This window comes from Lynx canadensis, chromosome B4 (assembly GCF_007474595.2).
Source record: "Lynx canadensis isolate LIC74 chromosome B4, mLynCan4.pri.v2, whole genome shotgun sequence".
In the NCBI taxonomy this organism is placed as follows: domain Eukaryota; kingdom Metazoa; phylum Chordata; class Mammalia; order Carnivora; family Felidae; genus Lynx; species Lynx canadensis.
In genome coordinates, this window is record NC_044309.1 from 103,842,042 (window position 1) to 103,862,233 (window position 20,192).

At 36.1% G+C, this 20,192-nt stretch overlaps 1 protein-coding gene across 5 annotated transcripts in view; it reads right to left on the reverse strand.

The window, feature by feature from the left end:
• Window positions 1-20,192, reverse strand: part of PPFIA2 (PTPRF interacting protein alpha 2) — a 478,405-nt gene that overhangs the window by 31,549 nt on the left and 426,664 nt on the right. For 3 of the 5 annotated variants that reach the window (XM_032594017.1, XM_032594014.1, XM_032594016.1), the window contains 2 exons: window positions 14,984-14,992; window positions 3,726-3,807 (listed from right to left, as the gene is read on the reverse strand). In XM_032594017.1, the coding sequence (XP_032449908.1) occupies window positions 3,726-3,807; window positions 14,984-14,992 (91 nt within the window). The remainder of the gene's footprint in view (window positions 1-3,725; window positions 3,808-14,983; window positions 14,993-20,192) is intronic. The other 2 variants (XM_030323311.1, XM_030323310.1) reach the window with 1 other exon arrangement.

Genomic DNA, 20,192 nt, shown 5'->3' on the forward strand with positions numbered 1-20,192 from the left:
GGAAAGGAAGATTTGAAATCGAGTCTCCAGGGTGTCCAATTTAACAACTAATTTATATTATTAGGCTAAACATAATAGGTGCACATCACCAAATCCAGCCCTGCCTGCCCCCCACCCCCCCCACCCGCCGTGGGTTAAAGGGCAAGAACAGCCACAAGCTGCATTTGGTGAAGACTGAATCGACGTTTGTTTAATGCGTGGTTTCAATTTATAATTCTCCTTCGGAATTCTGAGGGCAAAGAAATCCAGCTGCCCTGGAAAGAGACTGAAGCCTGTATTGCATGTAGCTAGACCCCTTTCTCATGTGATAGTTGTGTGAACTTAATTTGATGCCCTGCACGAACAAAGTTTTGGAGAACAAAATGATGTGCTAAAGGAAGAGGCTAAAGCTATAAACATCTGGAAAACTTTAGGCAAAGAGAGTAACTAAATGAATAATGCATTAGAAATTAGGGATTCCAATTTTTCAACTTTGTTAAGATGCTCTTGAAAGACAATTGAATCAGTAGTGCAAGGAGCACAGCACAGTGTCTGCACACACCTTAAGCACCGGGTGAATGCCAACTCACATGGATTGTGTTGCAGCATTTGAATTACACACACTTAAAAATGGAATATTCTCTCCATTCTCCCTCCCCACCATCACTAGATAGGAGTAAGAAGCAAGGCACATGCGAGTAAGCAGTTTAAATCTTGGTGTTTAAGTGTCCAAAATATTGATTTTTTGGACTATTTTATTTGTTGACGTGAATAGACTGAGCAAAAGGGAGAGAACATGAGTAAGAAGAGTGACAGTAAGAGAAAGAAGAAAAGGTATAAACCAGCAAAAGCCAACGCCAAGAGCTCTGGACTGGAAGGCTGGGCTCTAATTCCTTCAGTGTCACTGGTGAGTCCTGTAACTTCTCTAAGCCTCAGTTTTACTTTCCTCATTTGTAAAACAAAGAAATTCAGCTTTATTATTTCCAGGGCATTTTGGTAGTGAGCTTCTAAGAGGATCTTTGGGATTTCCTCTTCCTGATATTGCTTTTTCTTTTTAAGATTTTTAAAAAAATGTTTATTTTTATTTTGAGAGAGAGAGAGAGAGAGAGAGAATGAGAGCACACCAGTGGGGGGAGGGGCACAGAGAGAGGTAGAGAGAGAATCCCAAGCAGGCTCTGCACTGTCAGCGCAGAGCCCCACACGGGACTCGATCCCATGAACCGTGAGATCATGACCTGAGCTGAAATCAAGAGTCGGACGCTTAACCAACTAAGCCACCCGGGGGCCCCTCCTGACATTTTTGCCTTTGTGTAATTCTTTGCTCTTCAGTTTGGGCTGAAATCAGTGACTTATATCTAATGGATTATGAAAATGACAGGATGCCACTTTCCAGATTAGGTTACAAAGAGACTCTGGCTTCACTCCTGCTAGTCCTCTCTACTTCCCTCCTCTCAGAGCTCTAGCTTGGGGAATCCAGCTGCCATGTTGTGCACAGCCCTGTGAAGATGCCCACATGGCAAGGAACAGATGTTTCTAGCCAACCACTGGCAAGGAACCCAATCATGACTGTGAAAACAGGAGTCAGCTTGGAAGTGGATTCTCCCCACGTTGATCCTTGAGATGTCTGCCACCCTGGCTGACACCTTGGATGCAGCCTTGTGAAAGACTTTGATCAAAGCCCCAAGCTAAGTCAGACTCCTGACCCACAGAAGCTATGAGGAAAATAAATGCTGAGTTTTGGTGTAATTTGTTACATGGTAATAGGGGACTAACCTAGACATCCTTCTATTTAAAAAATTCTGTCATATTAGAAGGCTACTTGTTTCTATAGGGGAGACAAACAAACAAACCAAAAGCCAACTTTGAGTCATTGTGGCCTGGGCTGTGACTGAGGTAAAAGACAGGAGAGAGGGGAATCTAACTAAGGCACATGACTGAATAGTTCATACTGTGTTCCAGCAGGTGAGACACAAGGAATTGGCCTTACCTTGACAGGTACCATTAAATACCATTAGGTACCACTGATGGAAGATGGGACTTAATGTCTTAGTTCATCAACTCAACTTGTTCAAAAATAAGTAAACATCTAAACATACCTTCGCTGGACCCTAATGATTTTTCACTCCCTCTTTTTAAAGATATTTTTATTCCCATACTGAGTGATATTACCCAAATGTTTGCCAATACATTGTTATCAGTATCAACTCTAATTAGACTTTCAAAAAGGTTTTGGTGTGATAAATGGTGTGTGAAGCATCAGACTTCCTTCTGCTCATCATTCTGAGCAGGCTGTGCACATGAGGAGGTGCTAAAGGAGGTGAGAGTTAAGAGCTCTCATTCACTGGATCACCCCACTCATTCATCTTGTTTATTCCATTTTACAATTTGAGTCACTTTAGGAAGCACATTATGAGCAATTTCTGTGTGCTCAGGATAGGTTTAATTAGCACAAAACTTCACTGCTTGTCATTTCCTAGCCCCTTAATGTCAGTAAATCTTTTTTTTTCTTTTTTTAATCTAAGGGTTTGTTCATCATTTGCCAAAATAGGAGCTAACTCTCTGTCACTGCAGCTCATTTCACTGGAGTGACACTGAACAAAGAGCTGCTATTAATTTCGAGGTGTGTTTTCTTCAGCATTTTGACTCATAATTGATTTTTAAAGTATAGTAATTTTAAAGGCACGTTTGGAAGAAGCAGTTCTGATCATTAATATGCTAAAAATTCCCTGACTGCTACGAGAGAATAAAATAAAGCAAGACATAGGCCTCTTTTACTCAGTCCAAGAAAAAAAAAAGGCAAAGCATATTATTACATCTATCTATTAAAGGCTGTTTTTTTAAACTAAAAAAGGGTTTTATAACGTTTCATCATTGATTATTTGTTAGCCCTGGATATGATATGAAAGTGAGTGATTTTATAATCCCCAACCAGTTAAAACAATGGGTTCGAATTGCCTCTGCCAGGCAAGGAAAGCATATTTTCTTCTTTGCCCCGACATTGGCATATCCTGGTAGCTGCCGGCAGCCCACATTAGAGGACTGAATGGAACAGGCAAGTGAACACTACTAATAAGTTGTATGAACTGGTCCTTTGTGGTCAAATGCGTTTCTTTCACTGTTGCAGTCTGCTTCTACTGGCCTCCACTGTGCTCAGGTACTGTTTTTATTTTTCCTGGCCCCTGTGTTACATAGAAAATGCTGAATTACATTCAATTTAGACCCAGAAGAGAACAAGGGGATAAGTATTCTCTTGCTTAGTTCCAAGTGTCTAAACCTAGCTGGCCTCTGGGCGTTAGAGAATTAGGTTCAGGAATCATTTTACAGGCAAAGAAACGGCTCTCTGCGCAAATAGGTGACAGTGATATCACGGATAACATGTTGAATATAGAGATGGTTCTTGTTTGTAACCTGCTGATGAGAAAGAACTCTAGACTGATAGACTAGGGCAGATGTTTTCTTGCAACATGAGAAATGTGGCTCAATACCTGCCTTCCCTTCTTCTAAAGATGAAGACAGTGAAATTTAGAGAAACTTCCTTTTATCCTACTGGGTGCTTCCTTCGGCCACAATCACAAGAATGCATCACAACAATGCTCACAGCCCCCTGGATAAAGCAAATATTCCCTCAATAAGCTACTCCAGGCTAGTGGAAAGCTGTGACTTCAGGAACCCATCTTCACCTGTTTCTAGAAAAACTATCAAATTGAAGTCATTAATTTAAGAGCTTTCTGGTTTAATTCTCTTACCTCCAGCCATGCAACGACAGTGGGCCCATCCCACTGAGCAAAAGGTAATCCCTTCCTCCGAGCTTCTTCTAGAAGTTCATGCCTGAAGTACACAGCAAAGATCATTAGTCAGGTAACATGGAAAAAGATGGTAGTGATTAATTTAAATGCCAATATTTTTAAAAAACAAATAATCCTTCACAAGCTTTTTCTGAGTTAATATAGAATAACAGAATTCTTTCTTCCTCTTAGAAATACATGGAAATCAGCCATTGATTTTATGAGTAAAACAATGACATCTAAAAATAATTTCTCCCAACATTTATTCACAAAATTGAAACATTAAATGTTAATGGACTAAGAAGCTGAATTATATTATCAGCAAATATCTTAGCTCTTTAACAAGAAAATGGCGCACATGTGCATTTTCAAGCATACATTATGGGATCTAAATGAGGCTTCTTTCAACCTACTTACTTTCCCTTACTATTTCAATGATAGAGAAAATGTCTGAATATAGAGGCAGTGGATAAATTTGGTTATTTTATCCCCATTTAAGAGATGTGCCTCATTTTAGTATGCTCTCCAGGTCAAGGTAGCTACATTAGGAATTTTTTTTTTAATCTAGACGATGAAATTGCCTCTCATTTAAAGAAAACTCAGAGAGAAATTAACTTCTATTACTAGAAAGCAATGTAAGGTGTGAAATTCAATAGTACATTCATTTTCATTTATAATCACTCCTGTTTTTAATGAAAGTGAAACATTTCAATGAAAACAAATGGTTGTTTCTGGTAGCAAAATGTAAAAAGCCTTGACAGATGCATTATTAATCATTGTCCCTACAACTGAGCCTTATAACTGACATCCATTTACAAAGCCAATTTGAGTCATTTATTGTTAAAATATCAAATATGTGTTTTTACTGAAACTCAAATTGATATATACCTGTCCAGGGCTATATTGGAAAATATATTCTGTTCCTTAGTATACTTTGATCTTACACACAAATGATAAAAATGTAGTGTATATTCACTCTTTTGAATGTGTGTCTTTCATGGTTAGGAATCTATCAATAACATCATATATGAACTCCAAAATGAAACATTTGATTATTTCCTACTATCAATCAATCAACTGATTTTTATAATTTGTTAAGATACAGTTGACCTTTGAACAACATGGCAGCTAGGAGCGCCAACTCCCTGCATAGTTAAAAACCTGCATTTAGCTCTTGACTCCCTCCAAACTTTACTAATGGCCTTGACTGGAAGCCTTACTGGCAACATAAACAGTCAATTAACACATATTTTGTATGTTATACATGTTTCATTCTGTATTTTTACAATAAATATAGAGAAAAACTATTAAGAAAATAACAGGGGCGCCTGGGTGGCTCAGTCGGTTAAGAGGCCGACTTCGGCTCAGGTCACGATCTCGTGATCCATGAGTTCGAGCCCCGCGTCGGGCTCTGTGCTGACAGCTCAGAGCCTGGAGCCCGTTTCAGATTCTGTGTCTCCCTCTCTCTCTGCCCCTCCCCTGTTCATGCTCTGTCTCTCTCTGTCTCAAAAATAAATAAACGTTAAAAAAAATTAAAAAAAGAAAATGTGCGGATAAGTCGGCCCCAGCAGTTCAAGCCTATGGTGTTCAATGATCAACTGTACATAACCAAAAATGCTTTTCAGCGAGAACTTTCCATATTTGCAGTGGATGCTACCAACAAAAGTTCAGTGTGACAAAGAAACAAAGAGGCAAAACAAAAACTGAAGTTATAGCTGCTGAAGAGACACATAAATCAACTGCTGTTTTATCTGAATAGCAAGGAAAGCATAGGTGAATTCTGCAAGTAACTTTTTCAGCACCGAGGACAGGGAAAAGTGATCTCAGCACCCCTGAATACGAAGTGAAAATTAGAGGGGCTTCCTCACCTGCCTTCCCATTCCCTTGCACTTCCCAATGACATTCCTTCAATGAAAACCTGACTTGAATAGCCTACTCTCACTGTTACTGGTATTGACAGAAATGGGTTGAAGGGTCAAACAACCAACCATCAGGTACTCATTGTGCATCTGTTGTGACCTTAGATCTGTGCTCAATGTGGAAGACATGGGCTCAGTTTTTCACAAGGTCCCTAGTTAGATAGAAAAAGCAAACACACAAACTGTCCAAAAACACAATACAATACACAAATAGATGCTAAAACTCAGTGATGCACATTCTGGGCGTGAGGATTTTGAAAATGGGTTAACAGCAATGGAAACGATTGGTGAAGGCATTTGGTAACTGAGCTGGCTTTGAAGGGCGTGTGGGAAGGCTAGGTTCTAAGCAGGATATGCAGTAAGGTTGAGCCTGGACTATGTGCAAGACAATTGAGATTAGGCCTCCACAGAGCTGAGGATTATTATTAAGAGTTGTAATGTTATACCCAATAGGGAAGAAACACTTCCAGTTATGTAACAGCTGAGTGGCATTAAAGGAGAAGAAACAAATATACATTTACAGCTGGGGGGTTTTTTTGGCCACATTTAGTAAAAAGGCAAGTAAATATGCACTCAGCACCTAGGAAGTACATAACATTTAACAAGTGAATTATATGAGCTGTACAAAAGACATTTTTAAAAGTTAGAACATTTTAATTGTGAGACTTCTCACTAGTTCTCTAAAAATATTCTACCACACAAGCGAGAGTGAACTTGTTAAAACTTAAGTCAGATAATGTAACTTCTCTGCTCATAACCTTCAATCACTCCTTGTCTCACTCAGAATAAAAGCCAAAGCAGCAGTTAGGATCGGCCTCTACCCTCTCTGATTCAGTTGCTACCTCACACAGCAACACTGGCCTCCTCACTGATCCTGGAAATAGCTCAGGCTTCTTTCTGCCTCAAGACCTTTGTACTCGCTATTGTCTCTGTATAGAATGCATATGCCTCCATCTCCACATGGCTCACTCCCTCTCCTACTTTTAATCTTTACTCAAATGTCACCTTCTCTGAATGTCTTCTTCCCTACCTCCTTCAACCCTCACTAGACATTCTTTATCCCTGTTCCTTGATTTATTTTTCTCCACAGTACTTACCTTCTAACACAGAGTATCATTTACACCTCCGTCTATTACATCCCACTCAAGTATAAGCTCAAGGAGGACTGATGTTTTCACATATTCTGTTTAGAGATAATTAGAAGAATCTAGAGCAAAGTCAGGCACTGACAAGGTGCTCAATAAATATCTGTGAATGTTGAACATGTTTGCCAGGGTTCACATTTAGGTACTTCTTTTTTTCAGTAAATTGAGTCTCTCTCTCTCTCTCTATATATATGCCCCCATAATTGTATGGAGGCAATGCATATATATATATATAGTCCAAATATCCTTTTATATTTTGGCTTACAACGCCATTCAAATGTTTATGTTTCAAAGAGTAAAAAAAAAAATCCTTCAATTTTGCTTCCTCTTGAGCCAGTTTGTCAGAATAACACCCATTCCAGTTGATGCCAAGAATCTGATCTGGCCTGGAATCCCTGACAGGAGTCTGGTTAAGAGGCAATCCAATGTGCTCAGATAGTTCTATTCTTCATCTGAATAGAAATTTAACTGCACAGTTGTTTGTGAAATCTTTGCGTGATCTTGTTCTTGAAAAAGTTTTCTTTGTTTTTGCTTTGTTTAATCACAAACTCTTGTAACATAATAACTTTAGTAAGAGTATGCTAATAAGAAAAATAATTCTAGTCAAGTGGATGCTATTCTTTGGTCCCCAGCTGGCAGGGCTGAATCCCCAGCCTTTGAACTGACACACTTGAAACTGGGGAGGAACTGCCGGGTTAGGGGTAGATGGCTGGGTTTTGCAGCAGGACTGCATGTCACATGACTTTGACTCCAGATGTGCTTTCCCTTTATCTGAGGGCAGTATCAACTGTGTAAGAAAGGCATTGAAATTCTCAGAGCAATATTACATTTAATTCTTCTCAATTAAAAAAAAAACTCTCACCATATTTATAAGAGACATATTTATAAGAGACATATATCTGGGTGTATTCCATGAGAAAGAAGCAATGTTAAAAAAATAAAATAATATGGGCAATGCTATAATAATTGGAAATCACTGAGTTTAACACATGAAGATTTCCTAACAGATTATTAAAGGTAGCATTAATTGTATGGGGGCATGCTTCTTCCCACCAGATATTTTGACAGAGAAACAGTGATCTGAATTGTTTAGGAAATATAAAATAAAAAACTGATTTGCCACAAATAGGCATTTTGAATATGCTGGTGTTCTCTGTTCAACCACCCTATGTGTGAAAAGGTATGTATTTATTCTGTACCTGAGATTCAACCTTTTCAAAGGTCAGAAGACAGTTCTTCCAGAGCAAGGCTAGGATCAACTTTCCCTAGTATAAGTGTGAGTCTGGAAAGTGCTGTTTTTCTATCTAGACCTGAAGAAATATTTTTGTTTTTCTTTCTTTTTTTCCTCCAGATGATCTAATATTTAATCATCCTTTCCCAAAGGATCACTTATATATCACTATAGTTAAGGATATGCATTTTTGTTTTAAGATTTAGACTAGATTTTAGAGAATACCAGTAGCACTTCCTTTTAGAAATTCTATCTGACATAGGGTTGTCATCACCTGTGTGAAAACCCAAAAAAGAAAAGTACTAATTGTAAAGGAATGTCATTTTGAGTAAGAAAAATTTTTGAATTGTTGACTATTTTCAAGAAACACATTCTCATCTCTAATAAAGAATGCCATTAGACTCTCTTGAAATAGGTGTCAATGAGTTACTGTGACTGGAAAGTGACACCTTAGGAAGGCCCACCAGGTGCATGAGTCATTTGCATGCTCAGATATAACTGTGCACAGGGAAGCCTGTGCATGCTATGCCTGGTCTGAGATAGGAACAAGGTTGGGCACCCTAGTAATAACTAGATCCAAGGATTTCTGAATAAAAATCGAGAGTGTCTAAAAAATGTACATGAATCAAAGGCAGTTGCCAGGCTTGTAGTTTCTTACTCCTAATGCACACTAATTTAAGCAAGTTTGACTTTGCTTAAATGACTCAAACCAAATGGAAATGTCTGGCTTCTACTTTTTTTTTGGTTTTATGTCTCTGCTCAACTATTCCAGTTTTAACCTAATTGGTACAGTATGCTTGCATTTGTAAGCTACGTTTCTATCACACTAAACAATGTCCTCATGTCTCCATGCCTTGTCTCCCCAGTCACTTTGTCTTGATTTTTAAGACATACTAAAATACTTCCCTGAAGCCATCTTTTCTCGCCCCTGAGGCAATATCCACTACATCTTTTTATAAGCCCCCTAGTATACCAAGCATTCTTACCTAGAGTACCTTTAACATTTTATTGACTCAGAGATTCAGTTGGTCTTATTCTTTGCTGAACACAAAACCTGGTACGCGGTAGATCATAAAAATGAGATGACTGACTACCTAACAAATTTGGTTCATCCTGGAGTAGGAAAAGTCCCTGTATTCATGCCCTCACAGTAGGGGAACCAACTTATAAATCAAAAAAATTCAATCAAGTGTTAAACTCTGAGAAATAAAATTCATTAATTACTCAAAAAAGTCACAGACCATAGGGCCAGTAAAGTCTCTTTTCTCATATTCTTCCCAACATGAATGGTTCATCACTGTCAGTGAAAATAGACTTTATTCTCAGACCACTTAGCCTCCAGTGCTATTTTGGGATTGCCAATTTGTGATATGACTGTCTGAATACTATACAGTACCCTTTCCTCTGTCACTCGGGATGGCCATTTCAGTCACTTTCCATTTAATGCCTGCCAATTTCCCCCTTCATATTTTCTATTTCATCTTCCTTTACTTTCTATTTTTGTCACCACCATACTCCTTTTTTTTCACCCCTTTAATTGGCCCCTATCTCTAGTCCTCTAACCCTCTTAATACACTGGCATAAGAAGAAAATCTGCCATGATAGCAAAAGAGGTAAGAAAGCAGCCTCTAAAGTCTGATGGTTTGGGCCTGATTCTTGGTGCCTCCTCTTCTTAGCTGTGCATCCACAGACAAGTCACTTTACCTCTTTGTACCTCAGTTTCCTCATCTGTAAAATAAAGCTGACAATACTAGTCCCTACCTCAGGAGGTTGCAATGCAAGTTAAATGAGAGAAAACATATGGTAATGTGATTACAACAGTGCCTCACACAAAGGAAGCAGCTAATAAATGTGAGGTGTTACTTTTGTCATAGTGTTGTCCTCTGAAAACCTGCCAACAGCTTCTTAAATGCCTAAAGTATAACCCTCAACCTGCATTACGAATACTAAAATAGGTTTAGTCTTGACTTACCTTTCTAACCATCTTCATTCACTTCTAAACAGAACTGAAAAACTACTTTTGCATATAATTTGCGCATTCTAATTTCTCATTGCAAGCACCATTTTCCAGGGCTGGTAAGTTCTTTCCCTTCTTCAACTATCAAAATCTTTCTGTTTGCCTAAATTACGACCCTAGCTTTCATTTTGTGATAATCCCATTCCATAAAGACTCTTTATCCTTCAAAGTCTGGAAACTTCTAGTGTGTCAGTATCACTCATACAGATTGTTGATTAGCACCACATGTGTGTGCCTCATATCCTACCCCCAACTCTAAAGTCCTAGAGATGAGAGCTTGTCCTTCCACTGCATCATGCTTTTCATCATCTGCTCTAGCCAAGAAAATCTTTCGAATGACTGTTATACTGTAATCCACAAAACTCTCAATGTTGACAACCACCTGGGATCTTTGATCATAGGATGAATTGTAAGTATTTTGTTTTTGTTAACATCAAACTATGCATTGCATCTTAAAAAGGAGTAAGCATTTTGTTTAGCAGTTACCTATACTGGCTGCTCAGAAAGAGAAAAACATGCACTCTCTAACATTAAATAAGATATTTTGCAAATTGACTACTACCAAAGCTTCTGTTCAAATCCTCATCATTTGCGGATCATGGCAAAGGACTCCCAGAGTCTCTCTGTCTCTGGTACCCCTCTGCCCATGCTTTTTCCAACTCCCAGTGAGAACTTCCTAAACGCAAATTTTTTGTTAAGACTTGCCTACTTAAAAACCTCCCCGTTGTCCTAAAAATAACAGTCAGATATCTTAGCATGATGAAAAAGACCCTTAGTAATCTAGCCTCAGCTCTCTCCAGACTCTTCTGCTCAATCAGTACTGAAACACTTGCCATTCCCCCATACCACATTTTACTTGACCCTCTGTGACTTTTATCTCCCTTTTTCTTCTGATTGAAACATCCTTCTTTGCATCATAATCATGGCAAATTCATACTTGTCCTTCAGGCATAGCTCATGCTTTATCCTTCCTGTTAAGATTCCAAGACCTCTCCCAGGCAGAATTAATTTTCTCTTCTACACAAATATTATGACTTGTGCATACTCCACTGATTGCACTTATTATACCTCTCATTTAAAATTTAAAAATATATTTAAATGTAATTTTTTAGATTTTACTACAATTCAATATAGTACATACTGTAATAGAGATTTTTCTAATGTGACTTCTTGTTTCATTTAAACCACTTTCTATTCTTCTGAGATATGATATCATGGTTTGAAAGAGCAAAGGTTCTGGATGTAGACAAATTAGGGTTTAGATCCCCGATAACAACAGCTAACACGCATTGCCACAAATTCTGTGTGAAACACTATCCTAAGAGCTTTGTATGGATAATTTCTTTAAGCGTCACAACAATAAGATACATATTGATACTCATTTGCAGATGAGGACACTGAAGAACACAAACCACTTGGAGCATAGAGTGAGCAGTGGTAGAGCCAGAATTTGAGCCCCAAGACCTTGGCCACAGAGTTAACTTTCTTAACCCCCATTCTATCCTTTAGCTAATTAATCTCTTGAACTTTTTGTAACTGAAAAAGGAGGATAAATTGATTGCAATAATTTGATTATATTAAAAGCAACTTCCTTGTTAGTATTAAATAAAATGGTATTCTCCCCCTTTTCTTTCTTTTCTTGTGGTTCATTTATATTCAGAAGTGGCACATATTTATTTGACCTCCTGGGTAATATGTATAATCTTTACCCGCTTACTATCACACCCTTTAATTCTTAACATTATCAGATAAATAAGGAGCTTTGCCTTTTCTTTTCTTCTTCCTCCCTAATATCAGGTTCTGCATCTCTGCCAGAGGAATCAAGATTGGTCTTGATTATCTCATTGGGATGGACAAACTGGATTGCTTGCACTTTGTGTCAGTTCAATTGATTTTGTATAATTGCAATATAAAGGAATTCTCTGATTGAAAAATATACCTTAAGGGCCTATTAATTTACTGTGGCACATGACAAGTAATTAGTTATTGATATAACCAGAAAAAATAAATATGTGGCTTGATAAGAACCAAGAATAAAACATAAGTCAAAATAATTTGACAGTTGAATCTACTTCTTAACAGTATAGTCCAGAGAATAAATCTCTCTCACATAACGTAGCCAGTAAATTTACTTATACTTCATTTCACACCGTTATTAATTGTTCCATTAAAATTCAGTAGTCAGGAGGGTAAGTAGGATATGATCTCAAATTCCCAACAGATGATGAGCTATACATCTATCATTCAGAAATATAGACTTGTTGATCAATGCTATGAAAATCAACATTACATATTTGAGAAACTATTTGAAATTCTGGTCAGCAAGTATGAACAAAATGTGCCACCCACATTTTTTCTAACATGTGCAAGCTGAAAATGTATATCTTAATTAACACAATTTTTCTAAACAGAAATGTCACAAATCCCAATCAGCTGCTTCAGAACATTGATTGCCTAAATATACATGTTTAGCTCCATAAAATTAAGAGTTTTGAATTCAACATTAACAAGGTTGACTTGATTTTAAAAAGCATAGCATACTGTGATTTTGTGTGTGTGTGCAAGTGTATGTGTGTTTGTATATCCTATAATGGCACATTTTCACATGAAGTGCATATAAAATCCATTACACTTCTAAGTACTATTTTATTTGGATTCCAAGAACACATGCTAGGTTGTTTGGAAATGAAATAGTTTGACGACATTAAAACCAAAGTTTATTCATACTGAAACCTTTTTTCTTCAAGCTGCTCTGAAATGGAGGGCACAGTCTCAGAAACAAAATGTAATTTATTTGTGAATTTGAGTTGGGATTTACAGAATTTCTTTCCTCACTTTATTTTGAATTTAATCAGTTTCAAAGCCATTAAAAAGGTATAAACACACACACACACATGCACACACAGAAATGTGATGAAGCAATACAATTACTCATGCTGTTACTGAAAACTAAAGGGATTTGTATTACTTTCCATTAAACAATTTCATTTTTGAAAGATTCTGTGGTCTGTTCTCCCTAGTCATCTCCTGATAGTAAATTGGGGACTTATTGGAGGAACAGTGGTAATTTTCAGGTTATTTGGATACCATTTAAACTAGATTACCTTAGTGCCTCATCTAATTTTCGCCCTCTTTAACTCAGATTTTGAAGTTTATAGTTTTCATGCTTCTTGAGGTTATAGATATTTTCTCATCCTCTTGTGAGGTTCAGGAAGTTGATAGTAGTGTCAGTAAGTACAGAGAACATGTCAGTCACTCAAGGGTACGCAAAACAAATGGGAAAGCTGGGGCTTACATTCTTACCTTCTCATCCCTAATTCAGGGAATGATCTTTCCACCTCCAATCTCCTATCTTCACTAAGTTTGTACTATCTTCTCCTGACACTTTAACCTCCTAAGCTTTCTTTTAGCAATTCTACCGGGGAAATGATTTTAAAGTCCTAAAATGTTAAATTCCAGGAGCTTGTACAAGACGGCAAGAATCTCAATTTTAGAATGAAGACAATTCCATCAGTTTCTTAAAGTACATAAATGACAATGCAACATGCATTTATTATTTTTCAATATTTAATTCAAAAAGTGAAGGGAAAATGAATGGGATTATTCATTCATGGGATTGAATATTTTCAATATTCAATGGGATTATTTTCCTTATGAAACTTAAAATGGGATTATTTTCCTTATGAAACTTAAAAACCATGAGAAGACAGACCACTGATATTACATGATAACATGAAAACAATGTTTTAAATCTAATATCTAGAATATTCATTATATTTAAAAAGAGCTTACAAATTTGGCTATCATAGTTGAATAGTACCCTAACCACGGCTTGCCTTGCATTTTTAAGAACACTTACTAGGCTTTCCTTAATATCATAAATTATCCTAACTGAAGTAAATTCTGCATTACTAAATAATTAGTAGTACTAACTAGAACTTAAAATTAGAGTAGAAAAATATAACAAATATAAACCATACTAATGAACTAAGCAATACTACAAATATAAATATGTTATATATTATATATTATATATATTATATATTATATATATATATATATATATTTGGTTTTCAATTTAAAAGCAATACCTTTCCCAAACAGAAGTGTTTTTAAAAGCTCACCATGTTACCAATGTAAAAGTTGAAACCAATGTAAGTATTTTATAAACGTTATGCATAATTTGTTTTACTTTGAAGCCCCATTTGTCTTAGGAATAGATAATTAACATGTTTTCATTTTAGTTCAAAGAGAAGGATTTAAAATTTTGTACTGTAATCTGAGATGTTTAGATTTTTAAATCTTTGAAAATTAACCTGTAGTACAGGAAATAATGGGAAGCACACACAAAACCAAAGGAATAAACCAAAACCAAGGATTACTTTGGAATCTAAGTGTAAAAGTCCTACTGGGGAAGATCCAACATTTATCCTCTTCATTTAAGTGCAGTTCTAATAATTAACAAAGAAGTTTGTCTCTGGAAGAGAATGTGGGTGGAGAGCCACTAAGCACTAAGGAGCACTCAGGCCAACCCAGCCATGCAGCACAGTCCAAAATAACAATGTGGCCTTCAACTATTACTTAAGCATCACCGAGTGCCACACTAACTCCTAAAGCATGACTTGAGAAGGAAGGAAATGACGTCTGGAATATCTTTTGACGTGTGTCTAATAGAACTGAATAAACAGAAGTGCCTGCAAGGCCAACATAATTAATTTGAGTGTGAACATTTCTCTGAACCAATGATTCCTTTTACAGTGTGGAAATGAATACACTTTGCAGTTTTCATTTTAGGTCAGAGGCAGTGCAGCTTGTGTTAAAACTGAAAAGAGAAATACTAAAGATAAAAGACAAAAAGGATGGTGCTGAAAATAAACATGTTCAGCAGCCATTGTCATTCAACTTACCCAGATGTGCTTTTCATGAGATGGAGAAGGATGGATGGAAAAGAAAAGCACACAAATGTTAATGGATACATTTTAGTCCAAAGAAAGCCATGGAATAAAACAAGAGCATCATTTCAGATGTGCAAAAGCTCAGATATGAGAAAGACATGGTGTCTTTTTTTATTTCACCGTGGCACACATACTCACTGCGTCCAAAAGCATGATCAGGTTGAGGGCAGGTCTAATTGTTGACTAGTAAGTCTGTCTCTTGAAAATGAGCCACTCTGAAACATGCATGACCACATTTTTCCCAGCCTCTAGTATACTCCAGGAAGAAATCAGGCATTTTATTAAAGAACATTCTTTACCTCAGGCCACTCCTGGGTTGTTTTACAAATAGAAGCAGGATTTACCAAATGGTGCTCAGATTCTCATACAGCCTTACATGTCTACTGTTCGACCTCAAGAAAAAGTACAAGAGACCCCTGGAGAGGCAGCAACTTAAGAGAGCACTGGTGTGAGCGTCAGAATATCGGGGTTCTAGTTTTTATACATGATTTGGTCAAAATTACCAGCAGGTTCTGATTTTCAATCTCCTTACCTTCATATGGGGCAAGAAGAAAATTATACATTCAGGCCCATAATTGTAATATTCTAACAAATGCCATAAGAATAATAATTTTTATAATATGCGTTTGCCAGTAATCAGAACATGAGAAGGATAAAAGAATCCCATGACTCTTTTCCCCTTGCTACAATAATTCCTTCTCCTCTGTTTGAAGTGGCAAAATAAATGTTGTTGGTGCCAACTGAGTCTCTTTCGACAGAAACATTTATTTGGACAGATGTTTATAAATGTTGCTCTGAGGAAAAAGGAAACTAGTTTGGTTCACCAATATTACCATAAATCATCGCAAAACAGCATTGATTTAAATATAATTTTTGAGGTAGCCCACTTGCTCCCTGGATATAGTAGTGGCACTGGGAAAATATGGAATTTAAATAATTCAACGAAAAGCCATGGTAATATTATTTAAAATTTTCTATACAAGCATAGTAGACTAATTCTTAGAAAAAATAAAACTTTTACTACAACTCATAAAATATATTAAATATAACAAAATATGAAGCAGAAATCCATATCTCAGATATTAGGCAACTTAGAGAGTTTCTTTTTTATTGCTCAGTCATTATAAAGAAAAGGTTGGCGTGCAATGAAAACACCCTGTACGTGCCTCATCTAAATGCATTCATTCAGAGAAACCATGTATTATTTTATTAAATAGGCCTTTTGGAGAAATGCGTATTCTTTGACCTTAGCTCCAGAACAGCTGTGGGAAGCTCTTTAAATATTCACATAAACAAAAACATAAATGTCCATACATATTGGCACCACAATGACCTAAGAAATTTAAGGCATTTTTTTTTACATCATACATGGAACAGAAAGAAAATTAAAACCAAAAAGAGACAGTTTCTAAATTGTTAAAATGGCTTTCCTGTCAACGTATCTGTGAACTCTTTGATGAGCTCTTAAAAAAGGCAATTTCTGAGCTTTCCAGGAAAATTGCCAAAAGCATTTGGGGCCAGTTATTCCCATGGACAAAATCATCTTTCTCAGCCTACCAGTTATCTAGTAATTGCTCTCCAATAAAACAAGTTGATTAAATATGTGCACAATGGAATATTAATAGTCCCCATGTATTCATTTAGCATTTTCAAAAATAGAAAACTAATATCAATAAAAATACCTTAAATATAAAATGTAAGAGAAATTATGAAACAAACAGGAAACACAAATATAAAAAACATTCAAAAAGTATTACTTAAATTTCTAATATATTTGTTATCAATTGTTATAAGGGTTCTGATTTTTCAGAGTTTTTATGAACTTTCTTATTCTCCAGAGTCAATTGAAAGCAATACTGAGCAGTTTACCTCACTTTAGAATATTAAGGATTTCAGCTCATGATGTAAAAAAAAAAAAAAAAAAAAAAAAAAAAAAAGGCCTGCAAAGGACAAAAAGCTAGTCATAAATGACTCTGACATTGGTAAATACTCTAAATTCATGTCAGAGGGAATATATATCTGCAGAGTTTTTTCATCTGGATAAAGTATTTAATTTTTCTTCTATGTTCTTTCCTACAAGCAGTTATTTACAATAACACATAACCTCATTATTCGTTTTCTCTTCACTCCAGATTGTCAAGATTATGATAACATCAAGACAGATTCTGTGAAAAATAAATGTTCTTCATGTAAAGATCACTGTGAGTAATAGGCAAATAACAAGTTTTAATTGACACAGAAAAAGAACAGGTTTTAAGTTACCATTTAATGAATATGATCAAATCCAATTATTGGCATGTTTTCCTTGGGAACATCAGCATACATCCAGACACAAGTAAACATTACCAGCGAACATCTGTCTTTTTTCCAAAATGGTGCCTGAAACTGTTCAGATGTCTCATTTTAGTCTTCTAGATCTCTTACTACATGAATGGGCCATTTCCTGTTTATAAACTAGTCAACTTTGAATGTTAAAACTTCACATGATACATAATTCACTACATGAGCTTCATATGTGAAATGTGATTGCTTTCTCTTCTTAAGGTTCAAATTGGTGACTCAGAAAGATTTTAAAATCAATTATTAATACCAGATTGAGGAGTGAATGGGTAGCAACTGATGTGAAAAAGTAGAATAAAGAAAGGATTTCCTTTAATAGGTGAAACCTGAGAATGTTTAAAGAAGAGAGCAGAATTTGAAAGTATAAGAGCAAATAAGAAGTCAGCACAACATGACTGAGAGACTGGGAAGAGATGAGCACTCAAGCAAGAGAGTATCCTAGTTTCCTGTAATAAAACAAAAGAGGGGCTAGTGTTAGTATGCATTTGGCAGCAAATAATTTAGGGCACTCAGATGGTTTCTTCCTTCTCTCCCTCTAAAGCAGAATGTGAGTTCATCTGCAGAGGATGCAGCTTTGAGAACAGTGGAGTTCTCTAACAAAAGTTTCAAGGAGTAGAAACAAGATTGGTAAGAGAAAAATACTGTAATTACAGGGCACTGATGAAATGCCAAAGGAAGCTGGCCCGAAGTCTTGTACTATCATGTTCTCCAGCAGCATAAAGGTGTTCAGTTGTAGACATAGAGAAAGAAAATTCATTGGTGGCAGCAATAGTGGCATGTGGATACAACCAAATGAAAGAAGAGCAAAAAAAAAAAAAATGAGGAATTTTTGAGTGTGTTGAAATCATGGACATGGAATCTAAGCTAAATAGGAAGCAAGGAGAGAACAGAAAGGGGCAACTGTGCTGGGAAAGGATAGAAGTTAAGAAGAATGATAGTTGACGAAAATGACAAAGCAAAGATGAGAGGAGAAGACTATGGTTAGGAAGGAATGATCTGTTTGAATTAGTAAGAATTAGTAATTTTGGAATAAGAGTGATTTGGAGGAGATGAGATGATATAGAATATGACCATGGAAGGTGTCTGACTTCAGTAGAGAATGGCATTGGAAGCCATGACACTTACAGATTAAATTGTGAGTGGGTGATCTATGTGGATGTTAGGGCACCACAGGGTGATGGAAAGGTCTACTTCATGTATAAAGACACGGGACACATTGAAAATAAATAGTCAAGCATATTTCTAGTGATCTTTATAAATGAAAGGAAATGGTTCAGAAGTTTTCAGTATGGTTCATCATCACGCTACTGCAGAAATAACTTTTCTTTAAAGTTAATACTGATTTCACTCTAGTTCCATCTGTGTCATTGCAATGGCAAGATTTCATTCTTTTTTGATGGCTGAGTAATATTCCATTGTACATATATACCACATCGTCTATATTCATTCATCAGTCGATGGAGTTAGAGTGTATTATGCTAAGTGAAATAAGTCAGTCAGAGAAAGACAAATACTCATATGTGGAATTCTGGAAACAAAACAGATGAACATATGGGAAAGGGGAAAAGAGAGACAGGGAAGCAAACCATAACAGATTCATTCCTATAGAGAACAAACTGAAGGTTGTTGGAGGGAGGTGGGTGGGGGAATGGGCTAGATGGGTGATGGGTACTAAGGAGGGCACATGTTGTGATGAGCACTGGGTATTGTATGTAAATGATGAATCACTAAATTCTGTTCCTGAAATCAATATTATACTATGTTAGCCTAAAATTTAAAGGAAAAATTAGAAGGAAAAAAAATCAAGTTAATACTGATTTCAAATAGTTAGCGATTTTTGAGACTCTTTTAAAGAGGTTAAGAAATCTTTATTCTTCTAAGAATTTTGTTCATTTGCCTAGCAAATCTAACCCAGTCAAACACAGTTGAAGTTGTAGTTCTGTAAAATCTGAAACAAAGACATTTCTTTGTATTTTTACATACATGTACATAAAATATACATATATCCATACATATGTTTTTAGGGGACATATAGAACTAGTTTTTAAAATAAAACTCTGGAAATAAGATACAGATAATCACTGCTCTCCTTAGAAATGTAGAAACAAAGAAGAGAATCTTATTTGATAGGTGGCTAATTTTAAATAACTGTGGGAAGAGAGAGCATCTTCAAAGACCTTATGAAAAACCTATGCAGAGCCAATATAAGATCCTATATTTGTGGAAAGAAATGTGGAGAATTCTTTCCAGATTAAGATGTCAGCAGTATATTTAAAGGTACCCTAATTAGTGACTTTTTTTCTTCTAAAAAAGGAGCTTAATTATCCTTGGTATTCGATACTAACTTTTTAAGTTTTATTGGAATGAATTGTGTAAGATTGATTCAAGCACACATTTAAATTTCTTACATAGCTTATTTGTAAGTGCTCATAACCATTCTTACATCAAACTTTGAGATATTATGTGTGGCTAATTATATGAAAAAAAGCAATTTTATAACACAGCTACATTTTGTGCGTTGAAACTATCTCCTCTTCCCAGTATTAAAAAAAATAGTTTGGCTTGAATATATTTATTGCTCATGTTGAAAGATGGGATAAGGTCAGATGACAAACTAATTATCCTCCAGAAAAAAAATATGCTACTCTTTTCGGAGTATAAAGAGGGTGAGGGATTCTCTTTTGACTCCCTATATAAACCATTCAAATATATAAGATATAAAGGTGCAGCTGACAAACAACTACATACTTTAAATTGCAGCTTTACCCTGAGATCCCAAATAATTTAGAAAAAGGCTGGACTCAAGAGATCCAGACTCTTG